Source organism: Heteronotia binoei, chromosome 3, assembly GCF_032191835.1.
Source record: "Heteronotia binoei isolate CCM8104 ecotype False Entrance Well chromosome 3, APGP_CSIRO_Hbin_v1, whole genome shotgun sequence".
NCBI lineage: Eukaryota > Metazoa > Chordata > Lepidosauria > Squamata > Gekkonidae > Heteronotia > Heteronotia binoei.
The window spans coordinates 194,100,805-194,120,804 of NC_083225.1; the positions used below are offsets into that span (position 1 = coordinate 194,100,805).

At 51.2% G+C, this 20,000-nt stretch overlaps 1 protein-coding gene across 1 annotated transcript in view; it reads right to left on the reverse strand.

Annotated features, from left to right (window-relative positions):
* LOC132569173 (disintegrin and metalloproteinase domain-containing protein 9-like) overlaps positions 1 to 20,000 on the reverse strand; it is a 58,716-nt gene that overhangs the window by 35,185 nt on the left and 3,531 nt on the right. The window contains exons 2-10 of the mRNA XM_060235362.1: positions 19,931 to 20,000; positions 15,575 to 15,764; positions 14,712 to 14,831; positions 14,264 to 14,332; positions 12,655 to 12,726; positions 8,572 to 8,744; positions 7,730 to 7,814; positions 3,725 to 3,882; positions 2,082 to 2,181 (exon numbers count right to left, since the gene is read on the reverse strand). The exon at positions 19,931 to 20,000 is cut by the window's right edge and continues 7 nt beyond it. Of these exons, the coding sequence (XP_060091345.1) occupies positions 2,082 to 2,181; positions 3,725 to 3,882; positions 7,730 to 7,814; positions 8,572 to 8,744; positions 12,655 to 12,726; positions 14,264 to 14,332; positions 14,712 to 14,831; positions 15,575 to 15,764; positions 19,931 to 20,000 (1,037 nt within the window). The remainder of the gene's footprint in view (positions 1 to 2,081; positions 2,182 to 3,724; positions 3,883 to 7,729; positions 7,815 to 8,571; positions 8,745 to 12,654; positions 12,727 to 14,263; positions 14,333 to 14,711; positions 14,832 to 15,574; positions 15,765 to 19,930) is intronic.

Here is a 20,000-nt window from a genome sequence, read left to right on the forward strand (position 1 = left end):
CCATCTGACAGCAATGAAGATCCTGTGAATTTAGGGGGAGGTGTTTGTGAGTTTTCCTGCATTGTGTAGTGGACTTCACAAAGTACTTCACAAAGTACTTGTCACCTGCTGGGAACAAGGCAAACTACCACAGGACTTTTGCGATGCAATCATCATCACTCTACACAAGAACAAAGGGGGAAAAGTCAGACTGCTCCAACTACCGGGGAATAACCCTGCTCTCCATTGCAGGCAAAATCCTTGCCAGAATACTCCTGAACAGACTAGTGCCCACCATTGCAGAAGAACTCCTCCCAGAGAGCCAGTGCAGCTTCAGAGCTAACAGGAGCACCACCGACATGGTATTTGTTCTCAGGCAGCTCCAAGAGAAATGCAGGGAACAGAACAAGGCTCTGTATGTGACTTTTGTCGACCTTACCAAAGCCTTCGATACCGTTAGCAGGAAAGGCCTGTGGCAAATCTTGGAACGTTTAGGATGTCCCCCAAGGTTCCTCAGCATGATCATCCAGCTACATGAAGACCTGCGAGGCCAAGTCAGACACTGCAACGACCTCTCAGAGCCCTTCCCAATAGGCACAGGTGTAAAGCAAGGCTGCGTTTCTCGCGCCAACTCTCTTTACGATCTTCTTTAGCATGATGCTTCAAAGAGCCACAGTAGATCTAGATGATGACGATGGTGTCTACATCCGCTATCGCACCGATGGCAGCCTGTTCAACCTGAGGCGACTAAAGGTTCACTCCAAGACAATGGAAAAACTTATCCGAGAGCTACTGTTTTGCTGATGACGCTGCACTCGTCTCCCACTCGGTATCAGCTCTGCAGCATATGACGTCCTGCTTTGCAGAGGCTGCCAAGCTATTCGGCCTAGAAGTTAGTCTGAAGAAGACAGAGGTTCTCCACCAGCCTGCACCCCAGGAAGATTATCACCCTCCTTGCATCACTGTGGGTGAATCAGTTCTGAAGACAGTCCAGCAGTTCAGCTACCTGGGGTGCATCATCTCCTCAGATGCCAAGATCGACAAGGAGATTGACAACAGGCTGGCAAAGGCAAATCGTGCATTTGGCCGACTGCACAAAAGAGTGTGGAGCAACAAGCATCTGATTATCACCCTCCTTGCATCACTGTGGGTGAATCAGTTCTGAAGACAGTACAGCAGTTCAGCTACCTGGGGTGCATCATCTCCTCAGATGCCAAAATCGACAAGGAGATTGACAACATTATTAAGGTTTGTAGAATCTTTCGGGATCAAGTGCTGTGTTCTACTGGAGAAAGTTTTCCTTCCAGACGTTTCGTTCTCAGCTGCGGAGAACATCGTCAGTGGTGTTGCAGCCGGAGCAGGCGCTCAGACCTTCTTGGCTGCTGTGCATTGAGTGGGGCCAGGGCTGCCTTGGGAGGTGGTGGGCTCTCCTTCCTTGGAGGTTTTTCAACAGAGGGCTAGATGGCCATCTGACAGCAATGCAGATCCTGTGAATTTAGGGGGAGGTGTTTTGGGAGTTTCCTGCATTGTGCAGGGGGTTGGACTAGATGACCCTGGAGGTCCCTTCCAACTCTAGGATTCTAACTAGATAAAGAGAAGATCTAATACAATCTGATCCGCCTATGCTTTAAGATTCTGTGCAGCACCACTATTTTGTCTCAAACTGCAAATTGTTTACGTTGTATCGTTTTATACCTGCAATTTGAGATTGTTGGTTTTATTGTGACTCTTAGCCGCCCTGAGTCCGTTTTGGAGTGGGGCGGGATATAAATCGAAGGTAAATAAATAAATAAAGTGAACGTTGTTGCTTAAGCCTCGAGGCGTTTACTCGGCATGGAACCCAACAAGATGTCATTCTAACGTTTTAAAAATTAAGGATTGTATTGTTTTAACACACACACACAAAAAGGTTGACCTAGAAAACAAGCCCCGTATAGCGCACTCCATCCCTAATGTGTCCTATTAGCAGGTGGGGGAGGGGAAGGATATTCTAGGATATCCACAAGGACTCGTGGCCCTTCCCAATGTTTCTAACCTGAACTGAGCCGCAGTCGCACTCTTCGTCGCCTTCCACGACGCTGTTTCCGCCACTCCTGTCTCACCACCGTTTCCTTCGGCAGGTTCTGCAAGCAGCTTTCCCCCGGCTTTTGCAACAGTTCGCGATAGGCCCTTTTGCTGCAGTTACTCAGCCTGGGACACTCTCTGCGCGACGCAATCGGTTTTTTAAAAAACAAAAATTATTCACTTTGTTTCTGCCCTGCCCTTAGAGTTGCCAATCCCAAGGTGGGGACAGGAGATCCCCCGGTTTGGAGGCCCTCCCCCCGCTTGAGGGTCATCAGAAAGCGGCGGGGGGGGGGGGGGAATGTCTGCTGGGAACTCTACTATTCCATATGGAGACTTATTCCCATAGGAAATAACGGAGAATTGATCCACGGGTATCCGAGGCTCTGGGCGGGCTGTTTTTTGAAGTAGGGGCACCACATTTTCAGTATAGCATCCAGTGCCTCTCCCCCAAATACCCCCCAAGTTTCAAAAAGATTGGACCGAGGGGTCCAATTCTATGAGCCCCAAATGCAAGTGCCCCTATAGTTCATTATTTCCTATGGAAGGAAGGCATTTTAAAAGGTGTGCGGTCCCTTTAAATGTGATGGCCAGAACTCCCTTCAGAGTTCAATTATGCTTGTCACACTCCAATGTCTCCTGGCTCCACCCCAATGTCTCCTGGCTCCACCCCAATGTCTCCTGGCTCCACCCCCAATGTCTCCTAGCTCCACCCCAATGTCTCCTGGCTCCACCCCAAATGTCTCCTAGCTCCACCCCAATGTCTCCTGGCTCCACCCCCAATGTCTCCTGGCTCCACCCCAATGTCTCCTGGCTCCACCCCCAATGTCTCCTGGCTCCACCCCAATGTCTCCTGGCTCCACCCCTAATATCTCCTGCCTCCACCCCCAATGTCTCCTGGCTCCACCCCAATGTCTCCTGGCTCCATCCCCAATGTCTCCTGGCTCCACTCCCAGTGTCTCCTGACTCCACCCCAATGTCTCCTAGCTCCACCCCCAGTGTCTCCTGACGCCACCCCCAATGTCTCCTAGCTCCACCCTCACTGTCTCCTGGCTCCACCCCAATGTCTCCTGGCTCCACCCCCAATGTCTCCTGGCTCCACCCTCAGTGTCTCCTGGCTCCACCCCTAATATCTCCTGCCTCCACCCCCAATGTCTCCTGGCTCCACCCCAATGTCTCCTGGCTCCATCCCCAATGTCTCCTGGCTCCACTCCCAGTGTCTCCTGACTCCACCCCAATGTCTCCTAGCTCCACCCCCAGTGTCTCCTGACGCCACCCCCAATGTCTCCTAGCTCCACCCTCACTGTCTCCTGGCTCCACCCCAATGTCTCCTGGCTCCACCCCCAATGTCTCCTGGCTCCACCCTCAGTGTCTCCTGGCTCCACCCCAGTGTCTCCTGACTCCACCCCCAATGTCTCCTGGCTCCACCCCAATGTCTCCTGGCTCCACCCCCAATGTCTCCTAGCTCCACCCTCAGTGTCTCCTGGCTCCACCCCCAAAGTCCCCAGATATTTCTTGAATTGGACTTGGCAACCCTACTCGGGACTCCTGCCTAATTGCAGATGAAGAGATTGGATTTCTATCCCGCCCTCCATTCTGAATCTCAGAGTCTCAGAGCGGTCACAATCTCCTTCACCTCCCCCCCCCCGCCCCCACAACACCATGAAAATTCAGTGCTACTTACACAACCCCCGAGTACATGATGCACCGTCCAGGCCTTGAGATGCAGTCGCAGTCGCAGTCGGTCCTGTTCCCTCCTAGAATATCATCGTGGGGGAAGCCTAGAGAATGGCCCAGCTGATGCGCAGCAGACACCCCACTGTAGGCTGTGGAAGCTGAAGCCTGCGGGCAAGAAGGACACCCCGGAAGGGGTTACGCTCAAAACATTGACATGCGGTACTCTTTAGAATGCATGCAGTGCTCCAGCTGGTCTGTGCTAATTTGATTTGGTTTTCTTTTTCTTTTCTGTTTTCAAAATCAGTAAAACTTTATTCTGCTTCCATTCTTTGCCATTAACAGAAAAATTGGAGAAAGCGATGTTTGTTTTACAAAAAAAATGCATCTCCCAAGAGAAGAAAAACCTTAAATTGAGAATAGAGGTAACATGGGGAAAAAACACAGTACTGTCCTCTGTCCAAAGAAAATAACTCCTGATCTTTTGGGTTAAAGTAATACTTAAGAACATAAGAGAAGCCATGTTGGAACAGGCCAATGGCCCCTCCAGTCCAACACTCTGTGTCACATAAGAACATAAGAGAAGCCATGTTGGATCAGGCCAATGGCCCCTCCAGTCCAACACTCTGTGTCACATAAGAACATAAGAGAAGCCATGTTGGAACAGGCCAATGGCCCCTCCAGTCCAACACTCTGTGTCACATAAGAGAAGCCATGTTGGATCAGGCCAATGGCCCCTCCAGTCCAACACTCTGTGTCACATAAGAACATAACAGAAGCCATGTTGGATCAGGCCAGTGGCCCCTCCAGTCCAACACTCTGTGTCACATAAGAACATAACAGAAGCCATGTTGGATCAGGCCAGTGGCCCCTCCAGTCCAACACTCTGTGTCACATAAGAACATAACAGAAGCCATGTTGGATCAGGCCAGTGGCCCCTCCAGTCCAACACTCTGTGTCACATAAGAACATAAGAGAAGCCCTGTTGGATCAGGCCAATGGCCCCTCCAGTCCAACACTCTGTGTCACATAAGAACATAACAGAAGCCATGTTGGATCAGGCCAGTAGCCCCTCCAGTCCAACAGTCTGTGTCACATAAGAACATAAGAGAAGCCCTGTTGGATCAGGCCAGTGGCCCCTCCAGTCCAACACTCTGTGTCACATAAGAACATAAGAGAAGCCCTGTTGGATCAGGCCAATGGCCCATCCAGTCCCACACTCTGTGTCACATAAGAACATAAGAGAAGCCATGTTGGATCAGGCCAATGGCCCATCCAGTCCAACAGTCTGTGTCACATAAGAACATAAGAGAAGCCCTGTTGGATCAGGCCAGTGGCCCCTCCAGTCCAACACTCTGTGTCACATAAGAACATAAGAGAAGCCCTGTTGGATCAGGCCAATGGCCCATCCAGTCCCACACTCTGTGTCACATAAGAACATAAGAGAAGCCATGTTGGATCAGGCCAATGGCCCATCCAGTCCAACACTCTGTGTCACTCATAAGAACATAAGAGAAGCCATGTTGGAACAGGCCAATGGCCCATCCAGTCCAACACTCTGTGTCACACAGTGGCCAATACATGTGTGTGTACACACACACACACACATATACTGTGGCTAATAGCCACTGATGGACCTCTGCTCCATATTTTTATCCAATCCCCTCTTAAAGCTGGCTATTCTTGTAGCCGCCACCACCTCCTGTGGCAGTGAATTCCACATGTTCATCACCCTTTGGGTGAAGAAGGACCTCCTTTTATCCGTTTTAACCTGACTGCTCAGCAATTTAATTGAATGCCCACGAGTTCTTGTATTGTCAGAAAGGGAGAAAAGGACTTCTTTCTCTACTTTCTCCATCCCAGGCATAATCTTGTAAACCTCTATCATGTCACCCCGCTGTCGACGTTTCTCCAAACTAAAGAGCCCCAAGCGTTTTAACCTTTCATCATAAGGAAAGTGTTCCAAACCTTTAATCATTCTAGTTGCCCTTTTCTGCACTTTTTCCAGTGCTATAATACCCTTTTTGAGGTGCGGTGACCAGAATTGCACACAGTATTCCAAATGAGACCGTACCATCGATTTATACAGGGGCATTATAATACTGGCTGATTTGTTTTCAGTTCCCTTCCTGATAATTCCCAGCATGGCATTGGCCTTTTTTATTGCAACCGCACACTGTCTTGACATTTTCAGTGAGTTATCTACCACGACCCCAAGATCTCTCTCTTGGTCAGTCTCTGCCAGTTCACACCCCATCAACTTGTATTTGTAGCTGGGATTCTTGGCCCCAATGTGCATTACTTTGCACTTGGCCACATTGAACCGCATCTGCCACGTTGACGCCCACTCACCCAGCCTCAACAGATCCCTTTGGAGTTCCTCACAATCCTCTCTGGTTCTCACCACCCTGAACAATTTAGTGTCATCCGCAAACTTGGCCACTTCACTGCTCACTCCCAACTCCAAATCATTTATGAACAAGTTAAAGAGCATGGGACCCAGTACCGAGCCCTGCGGCACCCTACTGCTTACCGTCCTCCACTGCGAAGACTGCCAATCATATCGCCTACTGCCTGGTTTTATATTTAAAAAAACCCTGGAGATGCTGGAGATTGAACTTGGGATCTCCTGCGTACCAAACGGATGCTCTACCACAGAGCCACGGCTCTAACGTTACAACTGTCCTGTTTGAACGAACTCTTGACGGTGCCTGAAGATGTCGCTGTTTGGGGCAGGTAGATTTTGGCCGCTCGGCTCTGATTATTCTTAGGGTTTTGATCTGGGCTGAGGCTTGTTTGCTTGCCACCCTGGGCCCCTGTCAAAATCCAGAATGGGAATGGGTTTAGAAATGGCTGAGACCTGCCCCAGAATCCTTTGCAACCTGATGGCCTTTCAGCAGATGGGCTGATGGGAAGGGTGGGAAGTCTCATTTTGGAGTAATGGTTAAGTGCGCGGACTCTTATCTAAGAGAACTGGGTTTGATTCCCCACTCCTCCACTTGCAGCTGCAGAAATGGCCTTGGGTCAGCCAGAGCTCTCTTCTTTGAGAGAACCGGGTTTGATTCCCCACTCCTCCACTTGCAGCTGCTGGAATGGCCTTGGGTCAGCCAGAGCTCTCTTCTTTGAGAGAACCGGGTTTGATTCCCCACTCCTCCACTTGCACCTGCTGGAATGGCCTTGGGTCAGCCAGAGCTCTCTTCTTTGAGAGAACCGGGTTTGATTCCCCACTCCTCCACTTGCAACTGCTGGAATGGCCTCGGGTCAGCCAGAGCTCTCTTCTTTGAGAGAACCGGGTTTGATTCCCCACTCCTCCACTTGCAACTGCTGGAATGGCCTCGGGTCAGCCATAACTCTCTTTTCTAGAACCGAGTTTGATTCCCCACTCCTCTACTTCAAATGAGTCCCCAGCTTGCTGGGGGGAAGTGTGGGGAAGGCAATGGCAAACCACCCCGCAAAAAAATCTGCCATGAAAACATTGTGAAAGCAACATCACCCCAGAGTCAGAAAACAACTGGTGCTTGCATAGGAGACCTTTCCTTTGAAGAGCCCTGTGGCTCAGAGTGTTAAAGCTGCAGTACTGCAGTCCTAAGCTCTGCTCACGACCTGAGTTTGATCCCCAGTGGAAGCTGGGTTTTCAGGTAGCCAGCTCCAGGTTGACTCAGCCTTCCATCCTTCCGAGGTCGGTGAAATGAGTACCCAGCTTGCTGGGGGGAAAGTGTAGAACTGGGGAAGGCAATGGCAAACCACCTGCTGGACTTTTGACTGGGAGGGGGCAGCCAAGGAGAGCCCCATGTGAGCGAGGCCTGCTTGGGCTGGCTGGATCTCTAGCCAGCTCAAGCAGGCCTCGCTTGCCCAGGGCTCTTCATTCTTGCGTTGGGTTGCTTTTGGCTGTTGGGGGGCAGTATATGCTTATGAATTATCCTAATGAGCTCCACCAGCTATTTTTCTACAAAACAACAAATAAATATAAATTAAGAAGTGGGGTGCATGACACCAAGTACATGACACCACTTACTTTGACGGCAGAAACAGAGACATGATTGTAAAGACAAAGGTGTTCTCCCTGGGACATTCCAAAGGAACCTTCCTCACCCATAAGCCTACAACATGGAAAAAGGAATTATTAATGACACAATGACTGGGCATTTTTTTAAAAAAGCTTTTCAAATATTTTATTAATAAGAAGGTCAGGATACAACCAAGATCATAATATATACAAGGCTGTTGAATCAGTGAGCAATAAATGAAAATAGGAAAAGGAAAGGTCCCCTGTGCAAGCACCAGTCGTTTCCGACTCTGGGGTGACGTTGCTTTCGCAACGTTTTCACGGCAGACTTTTTACGGGGTGCTTTGCCATTGCCTTCCCCGGTCATCTACGCTTCCCCCCCCCCCAAGCTGGGTACTCATTTGACTGACCTCAGAAGGATGGAAGGCTGAGTCAACCTCGAGCCAGTTACCTGAAAACCCAGCTTCCGCCGGGGATCGAACTCAGGTCGTGAACAGAGCTTAGGACTGCAGTACTGCAGCTTTACCACTCTGTGCCACGGGGTTCTTAAAATGAAAATAAATGACATTTAAATACAGATGTGATCAGTTCTCCCCAATAAGAGTCCATGTGCTAAAGCAGTATACCATACTGGCTCGCCTTTCATTTGGCTTTCTGTTCCCTACAACAGAACCGGACTACTGCAGTTCCTTTGGGCACTCTGATCCGACAAGGTTCAGATTGTACACAGAGGTAACACCTCTGATTGCCAGAGAATGGATGCGCGAAGGCCACTCAAAGTATTGCAAGGATCCCGGGAGCGTGAGGGAAAACAGGTCACACATTCTCGATGCGAAAAGATCCATTCTTACGTGTATATAGTGGCGTGGTCAAAACGGACATGGCGCTGAAGTTCAAAAGTGGCGTAATTATAAAATCTTTCCAAAGTTTTGGCCAGCTTCTTCTGACTGACTATTGAGAAATCCCGTTCTCTCCACACCTCCATGCCTATCAAGAGTATGTGAAGCCCCATCTCTTCATATACCTGAAAACACAAAAGAAGATGACTGCAGATTTGTATCCGACCCTTCTCTCTGAATCAGAGACTCAGAGCGGCTTACAATCTCCTATATCTTCGCCCCCCACGACAGACACCCTGTGAGGTGGGTGGGGCTGAGAGAAGAAGACTGCAGATTTATACCCCGCCCGTCTCTCTGAATCAGAGACTCAGAGTGGCTTACAATCTCCTATATCTTCTCCCACAACAGACACCCTGTGAGGTGGGTGGGGCTGAGAGAAGAAGAAGAAGACTGCAGATTGATACCCCGCCCTTCCCTCTAAATCAGAGACTCAGAGCGGCTTACAATCTCCTATACCTTCTCCCCACCCCCTCACAACAGGCACCCGGTGAGGTGGGTGGGGGTGAGAGAGCTCTGACAGAAGCTGCCCTTTCAAGGACAACTGCTGTGATAGCTATGGCTGACCTAAGATCATTCCAGCAGCTGCAAGCAGAGGAAGAAGAAGACCAAAGATTTATACTCCACCCTTCTCTCAGAGCAGCTCAAAGACATGGAGATCATTGTAACTAATCAAAACAACAAGAAGAGTCAGAGTCTCCGAGTCTCAGAGCATCTTACAATCTCCTTTCCTTTCCTCTTCGCACAACAGACACCCGGTGAGGTGGGTGGGGCTGAGAGAGCTCTGAGAGAAGCTGCCCTTTCAAAGACAACTTCTGCGAGAGCTCTGGCTGACCCAAGGCCATTCCAGCAGCTGTAAGTAGAGGAGTGGGGAATCAAACCCGGCTCATCCAGATAAGAGAGCTCTAGCTGACCCAAGGCCATTCCAGCAGCTGCAAGTGGAGGAGTGGGGAGTCCAACCCGGTTCTCCTAGATAAGAGAGCTCTGGCTGACCCAAGGCCATTCCAGAAGGTACAAGTGGAGGAGGGGGAATCAAACCTGGTTCTCCCAGATAAGAGAGCTCTGGCTGACCCAAGGCCATTCCAGTAGGTGCAAGTGGAGGAGTGGGGAATCAAACCCGGTTCTCCCAAATAAGAGAGCTATGGCTGACCCAAGGCCATTCCAGCAGGTGCAAGTGGAGGAGTGGAGAATCAAACCCGGTTCTCCCAGATAAGTGAGCTCTGGCTGACCCAAGGCCATTCCAGCAGCTGCAAGTGGAGGAGTGGGGAATCCAACCCGGTTCTTCCAGATAAGAGAGCTCTGGCTGACCCAAGGCCATTCCAGCAGCTGCAAGTGGAGGAGTGGGGAATCCAACCCCGTTCTCCCAGAGAAGAGAGCTAAGGCTGACCCAAGACCATTCCAGCAGGTGTAAGTGGAGAAGAGGGGAATCAAACCCGGTTCTCCCAGAGAAGAGAGCTATAGCTGACCCAAGCCCATTCCAGCAGCTGCAAGTGGAGGAGTGGGGAATCCAACCCAGTTCTCCCAGAGAAGAGAGAGCTAAGGCTGACCCAAGACCATTCCAGCAGGTGCAAGTGGAGGAGTGGGGAATCAAACCCGGTTCTCCCAGATAAGAGAGCTATGGCTGACCCAAGGCCATTCCAGCAGCTGCAAGTGGAGGAGTAGGGAATCAAACCCTGTTCTCCCAGAGAAGAGAGCTCTGGCTGACCCAAGGCCATTCCAGCAGCTGCAAGTGGAGGAGTAGGGAATCAAACCCTGTTCTCCCAGATAAGAGAGCTCTGGCTCACCCAAGGCCATTCCAGCAGCTGCAAGTGGAGGAGTAGGGAATCAAACCAGGTTCTCCCAGATAAGAGAGCTGTGGCTGACCCAAGGCCATTCCAGCAGCTGCAAGTGGAGTAGTGGGGAATCAAACCCGGTTCTCCCAGATAAGAGAGCTCTGGCTCACCCAAGCCATTCCAGCAGCTGCAAGTGGAGGAGTGGGGAATCAAACCCTGTTCTCCCAGATAAGAGAGCTCTGGCTCACCCAAGGCCATTCCAGCAGCTGCAAGTGGAGGAGTAGGGAATCAAACCAGGTTCTCCCAGATAAGAGAGCTGTGGCTGACCCAAGGCCATTCCAGCAGCTGCAAGTGGAGGAGTGGGGAATCAAACCCTGTTCTCCCAGATAAGAGAGCTCTGGCTGACCCAAGGCCATTCCAGCAGCTGCAAGTGGAGGAGTGGGGAATCAAACCCTGTTCTCCCAGATAAGAGAGCTATGGCTGACCCAAGGCCATTCCAGCAGCTGCAAGTGGAGGAGTAGGGAATCAAACCCTGTTCTCCCAGAGAAGAGAGCTCTGGCTGACCCAAGGCCATTCCAGCAGGTGCAAGTGGAGGAGTAGGGAATCAAACCCTGTTCTCCCAGATAAGAGAGCTCTGGCTCACCCAAGGCCATTCCAGCAGCTGCAAGTGGAGGAGTGGGGAATCAAACCCGGTTCTCCCAGATAAGAGAGCTCTGGCTCACCCAAGGCCATTCCAGCAGGTGCAAGTGGAGGAGTGGAGAATCAAACCCGGTTCTCCCAGATAAGAGAGCTCTGGCTGACCCAAGGCCATTCCAGCAGCTGCAAGTGGAGGAGTGGGGAATCAAACCCGGTTCTCCCAGATAAGAGAGCTCTGGCTCACCCAAGCCATTCCAGCAGCTGCAAGTGGAGGAGTGGGGAATCAAACCCTGTTCTCCCAGATAAGAGAGCTATGGCTGACCCAAGGCCATTCCAGCAGCTGCAAGTGGAGGAGTAGGGAATCAAACCCTGTTCTCCCAGAGAAGAGAGCTCTGGCTGACCCAAGGCCATTCCAGCAGGTGCAAGTGGAGGAGTAGGGAATCAAACCCTGTTCTCCCAGATAAGAGAGCTCTGGCTCACCCAAGGCCATTCCAGCAGCTGCAAGTGGAGGAGTAGGGAATCAAACCAGGTTCTCCCAGATAAGAGAGCTGTGGCTGACCCAAGGCCATTCCAGCAGCTGCAAGTGGAGGAGTGGGGAATCAAACCCTGTTCTCCCAGATAAGAGAGCTCTGGCTGACCCAAGGCCATTCCAGCAGCTGCAAGTGGAGGAGTGGGGAATCAAACCCTGTTCTCCCAGATAAGAGAGCTATGGCTGACCCAAGGCCATTCCAGCAGCTGCAAGTGGAGGAGTAGGGAATCAAACCGTGTTCTCCCAGAGAAGAGAGCTCTGGCTGACCCAAGGCCATTCCAGCAGGTGCAAGTGGAGGAGTAGGGAATCAAACCCTGTTCTCCCAGATAAGAGAGCTCTGGCTCACCCAAGGCCATTCCAGCAGCTGCAAGTGGAGGAGTGGGGAATCAAACCCGGTTCTCCCAGATAAGAGAGCTCTGGCTCACCCAAGGCCATTCCAGCAGGTGCAAGTGGAGGAGTGGAGAATCAAACCCGGTTCTCCCAGATAAGAGAGCTCTGGCTGACCCAAGGCCATTCCAGCAGCTGCAAGTGGAGGAGTGGGGAATCAAACCGGTTCTCCCAGATAAGAGAGCTCTGGCTGACCCAAGGCCATTCCAGCAGCTGCAAGTGGAGGAGTGGGGAATCAAACCCGGTTCTCCCAGATAAGAGAGCTCTGGCTGACCCAAGGCCATTCCAGCAGGTGCAAGTGGAGGAGTAGGGAATCAAACCCTGTTCTCCCAGATAAGAGAGCTCTGGCTCACCCAAGGCCATTCCAGCAGGTGCAAGTGGAGGAGTGGGGAATCAAACCCGGTTCTCCCAGATAAGAGAGCTCTGGCTGATCCAAGGCCATTCCAGCAGGTGCAAGTGGAGGAGTGGGGAATCAAACCCGGTTCTCCCACATAAGAGAGCTATGGCTGACCCAAGGCCATTCCAGCAGCTGCAAGTGGAGGAGTGGGGAATCAAACCCGGTTCTCCCAGATAAGAGAGCTCTGGCTGACCCAAGGCCATTCCAGCAGCTGCAAGTGGAGGAGTGGGGAATCAAACCCGGTTCTCCCAGATAAGAGTCCGCAGACTTAAGCACTACACCAAACTGGGCAGACCTGTCCCCAGCAGTATACTCACATTATGAAGGACCGATATAATCTGAAGCATCAGTAGCATCACGCGAGTTTCGTTGCGGTTTTCCCGCTGATACTAAAAGGAGGAGGGGGAGCTGTTGAGTGGGATTGTTGAAACGCTCACTAGATATTTCCACAGTACAGGAACTCCCGCCCCCTCCCCACCTTCGTATCCGTTTTTCGTGCATTAAATGCAAAATTGCTCTTAAGAACCGAGGTTCCTTCCCAATACCTGGCAGCCTTTAGGAAAGTGAGAGGGGTCATGCGGAGTTTTTACCCAGCAAGGCTTCTGATGGGCCGCTGGAGATTTGGCTGTGAAGATTGTAGAAAACCAGCAGGAACTCATTTGCACATTAAGCCACACCCCCTGACATTACCATTTCTCACCCAGGGCTCTTTTTGTAGAAATTATAAAGGCGCCCACAGGTTCCGAGGAGTCAGGGTCCCTGCATATTAGCCATGGGTCACAACTGGATTTCCGTGTGCAGACAGGCCTCCAGCTGCAACTGGGTTCTAGAGCATCGCAGCCAACAATGTGCAGTTCAGCTGCAGCCCAGCAATAGAAATAAATAGGCTTTTTTGGTAGGAAAAAGCCCAGCCGGAACTCATTTGCACATTAGGCCACACCCCCTGACATCACCATTGTTTCCGACAGGGCTTTTTTTGGTAAGAAAAGGTCCAGTCAGAACTCATTTGCACATTAGGCCACACACCCTGACATCACCATTGTTTCAAACAGGGCTTTTCTTGTAGGGAAAGGCCCAGCAGGCACTCATTTGCATATTAGGCCACACCCCCTGACATCACCATTGTTTCACACAGGGCTTTTCTTGTAGAAAAAAAGCCCTGTTGGAACTTATTTGCATATTAGGCCACAGCCCTGACATCACTATTGTTTCACACGGGGTTTTTTGATAGGAAAGGGCCCAGCAGAAACCTATTTGCACATTAGGCCACACCCCCTGACATCACCATTTTTTTTTTCCAAACAGGGCTTTTTGGGTAGGAAAAGGCCCAGCAGGCACTCATTTGCACATTAGGCCACACCCCCTGACATCACCATTGCTTCACACAGGGCTTTTCTGTAGAAAAAGCCCAGCAGGAACTCATTTGTATATTAGGCCACACCCCCTGATGCCAAGTCAGCCAGAACTGCATTCATGTGCGTTCTTGTTCAAACCCCCCCCCTGCTCATTGCATAAAGTGTTTCAATAGTTTATTTATACGGCTTTTTTTGAGCAGGAACGCAGTTCCATCTGGCGCAGCATCAGGGGTGTGGCCTAATGTGCAAATGAGTGCCTGCTGGGTTTTTTTTTACAGAAAAGCCCTGTGTGAAACAATGGTGATGTCAGGGGGCGTGGCCTAATGTGCAAATGGGTTTCTGCTGGCCCTTTTCCTACCCCAACCCCCCCTGTGTGAAACAATAATGATGTCAGGGGTGTGGCCTAATATGCAAATAAGTTCCAACTGGGCTTTTTCTACAAGAAAAGCCCCATGTGAAACAATGGTGATGTCAGGGGTGTGTGGCCTAATATGCAAATGAGTGCCTGCTGGGCTTTTTCTATGAAAAACGCCCTGCAGATGAGTAATTAGAAGAGGTTGTCCACATTTACCACAGAGCTGTCGCAGACGACGTAGTACTCCAGGTGTCTGGGTGCTGCATCCGCAGGATCTTGCAACAACTGGAACGAAACAAGCACCAAGCAGAGTTGCAAAATGGCCGGCTCTGTCACGGGCCAGAGTGACCTGGGAGAGAGGGTTGCCAACCTCCAGGCGAGGGAGGGGGGAGGGAAGAAAAAAAGGCAAAGCCGCTGTGTAGCAATGTCCAAAACAATCTTAGGAAAATCACAATACTTATCGCTCTCACAATATAACACTAATGCGCTTTAGAAAATTAAGTCGCAACGAGGCTAGGGCTGAAGTCCCCCACCCCTCTCATCCTCTTGTACCATAGAATTTCCCCTCCCAAATTGCTAGAGGGTCCGAGAAAACCATAGAGCTTTCCCGGAAACGGCTAGAGCGGCCGGCACGTGACGTCGCCGGTGCGATGACGTCACTCACAGGCGACGCCACCATGCTGGTGATGTCAGGGGAGGTTCCCCCCGCTGGCCCAGTGTGGGCCAACAGGTTGGAAACCTCCCAGACGGGAGAACCCTCCACCCGGATCGGAGGCTTGAGAGCCTGACAACGATCACAGATACGGTGCAGAGGAAGGCAACATAGGTGATCAGGGGCCTGGAGAACAAGAAGCCCTAGGACAGGGGGGTCAAACATGCGGCCCGGGGGCTGAATCAGGCCCCCGGAGGGCTCCTCTCAAGTCCCCTAGCAACTGGCTTTCCTTCCTTCCCTTCATCCTCCCTCCTCCCTCCCTCCTTTGGCTCTCAAACATTTGACATTCATGTCTTGTGGCTCTCAAACATTTGATGTCTGTTCTTTGTGGCTCTTACATTAAGCAATTGTGGCCACCCCGGCTCTAAGCTGATCTTGCGTTCAGCAGGGGGTTGGACTTGATGGCCTCTACAGCCCCTTCCCACTCTATGAGTCTACACAGAAGTGCAACCGGCTGTCCTCTGCTTCCTTCTCCCTCCTGTATCTCAGCTTGCTTTGCCAGGCTTGCTCAATCGCACAGGAGCTACGGAGCAAAGCCTCTATTTTCTCCCTTGGCTGAGGCTCCTCCCTCAGAGGGGGGGGAAGGGGAGAAGGCAGAGCTTGTTTTTCCAGGCTCTCTCAGTCGCACAGCAGAACTACTGAGCCAAGTCTCTCTTCCTTCTGTTGGCTGAGGCTCCTCAGCCCCCCGGGGAAGGAAGGAAAGAGTCAGTGGAGTGTTTTCTGTGCTATGTTTTCTGGACGCACAAAGGTGTTAGAAGGTTCTGACCCGCACAGAGTCTCCTTGGATGTCTCAAACTCAGCCAACAAAGACTTACCATCTTGGAGGAGGGGTCTGTGGTTGGGCCCCTTCCCAACTCAGTCGCTTCCAGCTCATCCTGGTCTTCCAGAATTCCTCTGCACGGCTCGTGCTCCTTGGGAGCAGTGAGATAAATAAGGTGCTGAAATGTGGGGGAATTCTCGATAGGCTGTATTTCGTACATTGAACTTCCCATCTGGATGTGCCCCCTGAACGAATGGAGGAGGGGACATAAATATCGGAGAAAACCAGGTTAAGTTTTAAGTTTCTACCGCAAAAAATTAGAGGCAAGCAATCGCCAGAACGATGCCAAGAAGAGCTGCATGCAAGTGATCTCTTCATTGATTAGGGTCGCCACCCTCCAGGTGGCACCTAGAGAACTCCCATTATTACAGCTGGTCACAAGATAAGAACATAAGAGAAGCCATGTTTGATCAGGCCAGTGGCCCCTCCAGTCCAACACTCTGTGTCACATAAGAACATAAGAGAAGCCCTGTTGGATCAGGCCAATGGCCCATCCAGTCCAATACTCTGTGTCACATAAGAACATAAGAGAAGCCCTGTTGGATCAGGCCAGTGGCCCATCCAGTCCAACACTCTGTGTCACATAAGAACATAAGAGAAGCCCTGTTGGATCAGGCCAGTGGCCCCTCCAGTCCAACACTCTGTGTCACATAAGAACAGAAGAGAAGCCATGTTGGGTCAGGCCAATGGCCCCTCCAGTCCAACACTCTGTGTCACATAAGAACATAAGAGTAGCCCTGTTGGATCAGGCCAATGGCCCCTCCAGTCCAACACTCTGTGTCACATAAGAACATAAGAGAAGCCATGTTGGGTCAGGCCAAGGGCCCCTCCAGTCCAACACTCTGTGTCTGGGGAGAGCCAGTTTGGTGTAGTGGTTAAGTGTGTGGACTCTTATCTGGGAGAACCGGGTTTGATTCCCCACTCCTCCACTTGCACCTGCTAGCATGGCCTTGGGTCAGCCATAGCTCTGGCAGAGGTTGTCCTTGAAAGGGCAGCTGCTGTGAGAGCCATCTCCAGCCCCACCCACCTCACAGGGTGTCTGTTGTGGGGGAGGAAGGTAAAGGAGATTGTGAGCCGCTCTGAGACTCTTCGGAGTGGAGGGCGGGATATAAATCCAATATCTTCTTCTTCTTCACATAAGAACATAAGAGAAGCCCTGTTGGATCAGGCCAATGGCCCCTCCAGTCCAACATTCTGTGTTACATAAGAACATAAGAGAATCCATGTTGGATCAGGCCAGTGGCCCATCCAGTCCAACACCCTGTGTCACATAAGAACATAAGAGAAGCCCTGTTGGATCAGGCCAATGGCTCATCCAATCCAACACTCTGTGTCACACAGTGGCCAATATATGTGTGTGTGTGTGTGTGTGTGTGTGTGTGTATATATATATATATATATATATATATATATATATATATATATATATACACACACACACACACACAAACATATTGGCCACTGTGTGACACAGGGTGTTGGACTAGATGGACCATTGGCCTGATCCAACATTGCTTCTCTTATGTTCTTATGTTCAGATCAATTCCCCATTATACCGTATGAGAATCGATCTCCACATAGGGAATAATGAAGTGCCCAGCAGACATTTTCTCCACGCCCCTCTCCCTGTTTCTGGCAACTCTGAAGCGAGGGATTGGCCTCTCTACTCACGAGTTGCTGCCAACTCCTTCCAAGTAACGAAGACACCCCATCCCAAGAGGAAGCCTTTCAATCGGAGCCTGAAGCCTCCGGAGGTGGAAAGTCACATGGTCCTGTGGGGGCGGAGTTTCCCCCTGCCGGGCAGCTGACTGAGGGCGGGAAGGAGCCTGGGAAAGCGGAAGAACCCCCGCTGGGACCTGGGGATTGGCAAGCCTATACTGAGGTCTCTCCCAGAGCCGGAGCGTTTATTCTCTGTGGCTCTTACATTAAGGAAGTTTGCCCCCCCCACCCACCCAGACTGCAGTGTGGACCTGAGGGAGGCTCCAATTGCCCCATTATTTTCTCATCTGACTGCTTAGTTACAGTGTTGTGTTCTAGAGTGATTAGGCCCGTAGCCAGAAAATTCCGGTTGGGGGGGGCACAGAAAAATTTTTTGGACGGAGGGCCCCCACTCCCTCTGTTGCCACTTTTCTCCCCGCAGCTCGGGTGGCCCCACCCTCTCTGCGCGGCACCTCCCCCTCCCTCCCAGCCACCCACCGGGAGGAACTGTAAAGAGCAGGCTGCTGGGGCTCTCCAAGGTGTCAGAACTTGTAACTTTACTTGTATATGCTTAGTAAGAATTATATGCTGTTAGCCTAACTGACTCCATGTTGAAAACGCTTACTAACCCTGTAACTTTGCATTTCAAACAAACACTAACCACTGAAGGGTGACTAATAACCACTGGCAAACATCTGCGCATACCTTTGAAGCTGGCAGGCCGGAGAAGGACAGCGGGGTTCCTTCCTCCCTGATGGGAGATAAGGAGCCTGGGAACAGACAGCTGTCTCTCTGAGTGTGAGAAAAGATTTATTGTTTTATGTTACCAATGTAGAAGAATGTACCGATGGCCTTGGAAGCCATCAGAGTCAACCTGCTTCTTCATGGACAAGAGTTCTCAAATAAACGTATTAACTTTTTGAAACAAAGTGATGCGTTTCCTTTTGAAGTTCCCAGTTCTGACACAAGGCGCCCCCCCCTCAACGATCATGTGATCGGCTGGAAAAGCCGCTCCGAAGCCGGCTGTATCTACACCGGCTTTCCGCCACAATCAGCAAGTTCAGCTTCGGAGCGGCTTTTCCAGTCGATCACATGATTGTTTTGGGGGGGGGCGCCTTGAAGAGCCCCAGGAAGGAGCCCGCTCTTTACTCTTTTAAAATCATAGAGTTGGAAGGAACCTCCAGGGTCACCTAGTCCAACCCCCTGCACAATGCAGGAAACTCACAAAGACCTCCCCCTAAATTCACAGGATCTTCATTGCTGTCAGATGGCCATCTAGCCTCTGTTGAAAAACCTCCAAGGAAGGAGAACCCATCACCTCCTGAGGAAGCCTGTTCCACTGAGGAAGCGCTCTAACGGTCAGAAACTCTTTTGATTTAATTTCAACCCATTGGTTCTGGTCCTACCTTCTGGGGCCACAGAAAACAATTCCTTTTGCCCAGTGGGTGAGTGGGTGACTGGGTGGGAGGGAGGGGAAGGTGCCGCGTGGGGGGGGGGCTCCAGAGCCGCAGGGAGAAAAGTGCCGGCGGAGAGAGCAGGGGCCAGGGAAAGGAGGGGCCATAAAGGTCCGAGGGGGTTTGGGGGCAGGGGCTGTGCTCCCCGTGCCCCCCATGTCTACGCGCCCTGGAAGACCGCAGTGAGCGTTAAAAAGGCAAGAGATGCTCCAGTTAAACACTTAGTTAGTTCCGTCTGGGGAATGACTTCCGTACGCCTTCCTGTAAATCATAGCTTTGGCAGGAACAACTCTCTCTTTCCCAAAACTTCTCCGCATTTTGTCAGCGTGTGTTAGGAATACAGATGCACATGCAGAGGGATTGGCAGAGGGGCTGTGTTCGACTTGAGTTAGGGCTTCTAGAGTCAGGGCTTCTAGTGTCCTGGCCCCACTGGTGGACCTCCTGATGGCGCCTGGGTTTTTTTTGGCCCTTGTGTGACACAGGACTGGATGGGCCCTTGGCCTGATCCAACAGGGCTTCTCCTATGTTCTTATGTCTGGGGCAGTGATGCTCTGTCTTCTTGGTGCTTGGGTGGGGGGGCACAGTGGGAGGGCTTCTAGCGTCCTCGCCCCACTGGTGGACCTCCTGATGTCACCAGGTTTATTTTGCCGCTGTGTGACACAGAGTGTTGGACTGGATGGGCCATTGGCCTGATCCAACATGGCTTCTCTTCTGTTTTTATGTCTGGGCCGTGATGCTCTGTATTCTTGGTGCTTGGGGGGAGCACAGTGGGAGGGCTTCTAGTGTCCTGGCCCCACTGGTGGACCTCCTGATGGCACCAGGTTTATTTGACCACTGTGTGACACAGAGTGTTAGACTGGACGGGCCATTGGCCTGTTTCAACGTGGCTTCTCTTCTGTTCTTATGTCTGGGGCAGTGATGCTCTGTATTTTTGGTGCTTGGGGGGAGCACAGTGAGAGGGCCTCTAATGTCCTGGCCCCACTGGTGGACCTCCTGATGGCACCTGGTTTATTTGGCCCCTGTGTGACATGGAGTGTTGGACTGGATGGGCCACTGGCCTGATCCAACAGGGCTTCTCTTATGTTCTTACGACTTTGTGGGTCACAATAAAACATGCATTAGAAAGGCTGAAGGGAGGCAAATAGTCTGCTGTTTTGGGATTTTCTTAAGAAACATCAAGATTAGAGCAAAACCATTACCAAAGACCAGTACAGGTCGAAAGGATAACATCAGAAGCAGGGACATCTTCCACATATCCGCTGTAATAAC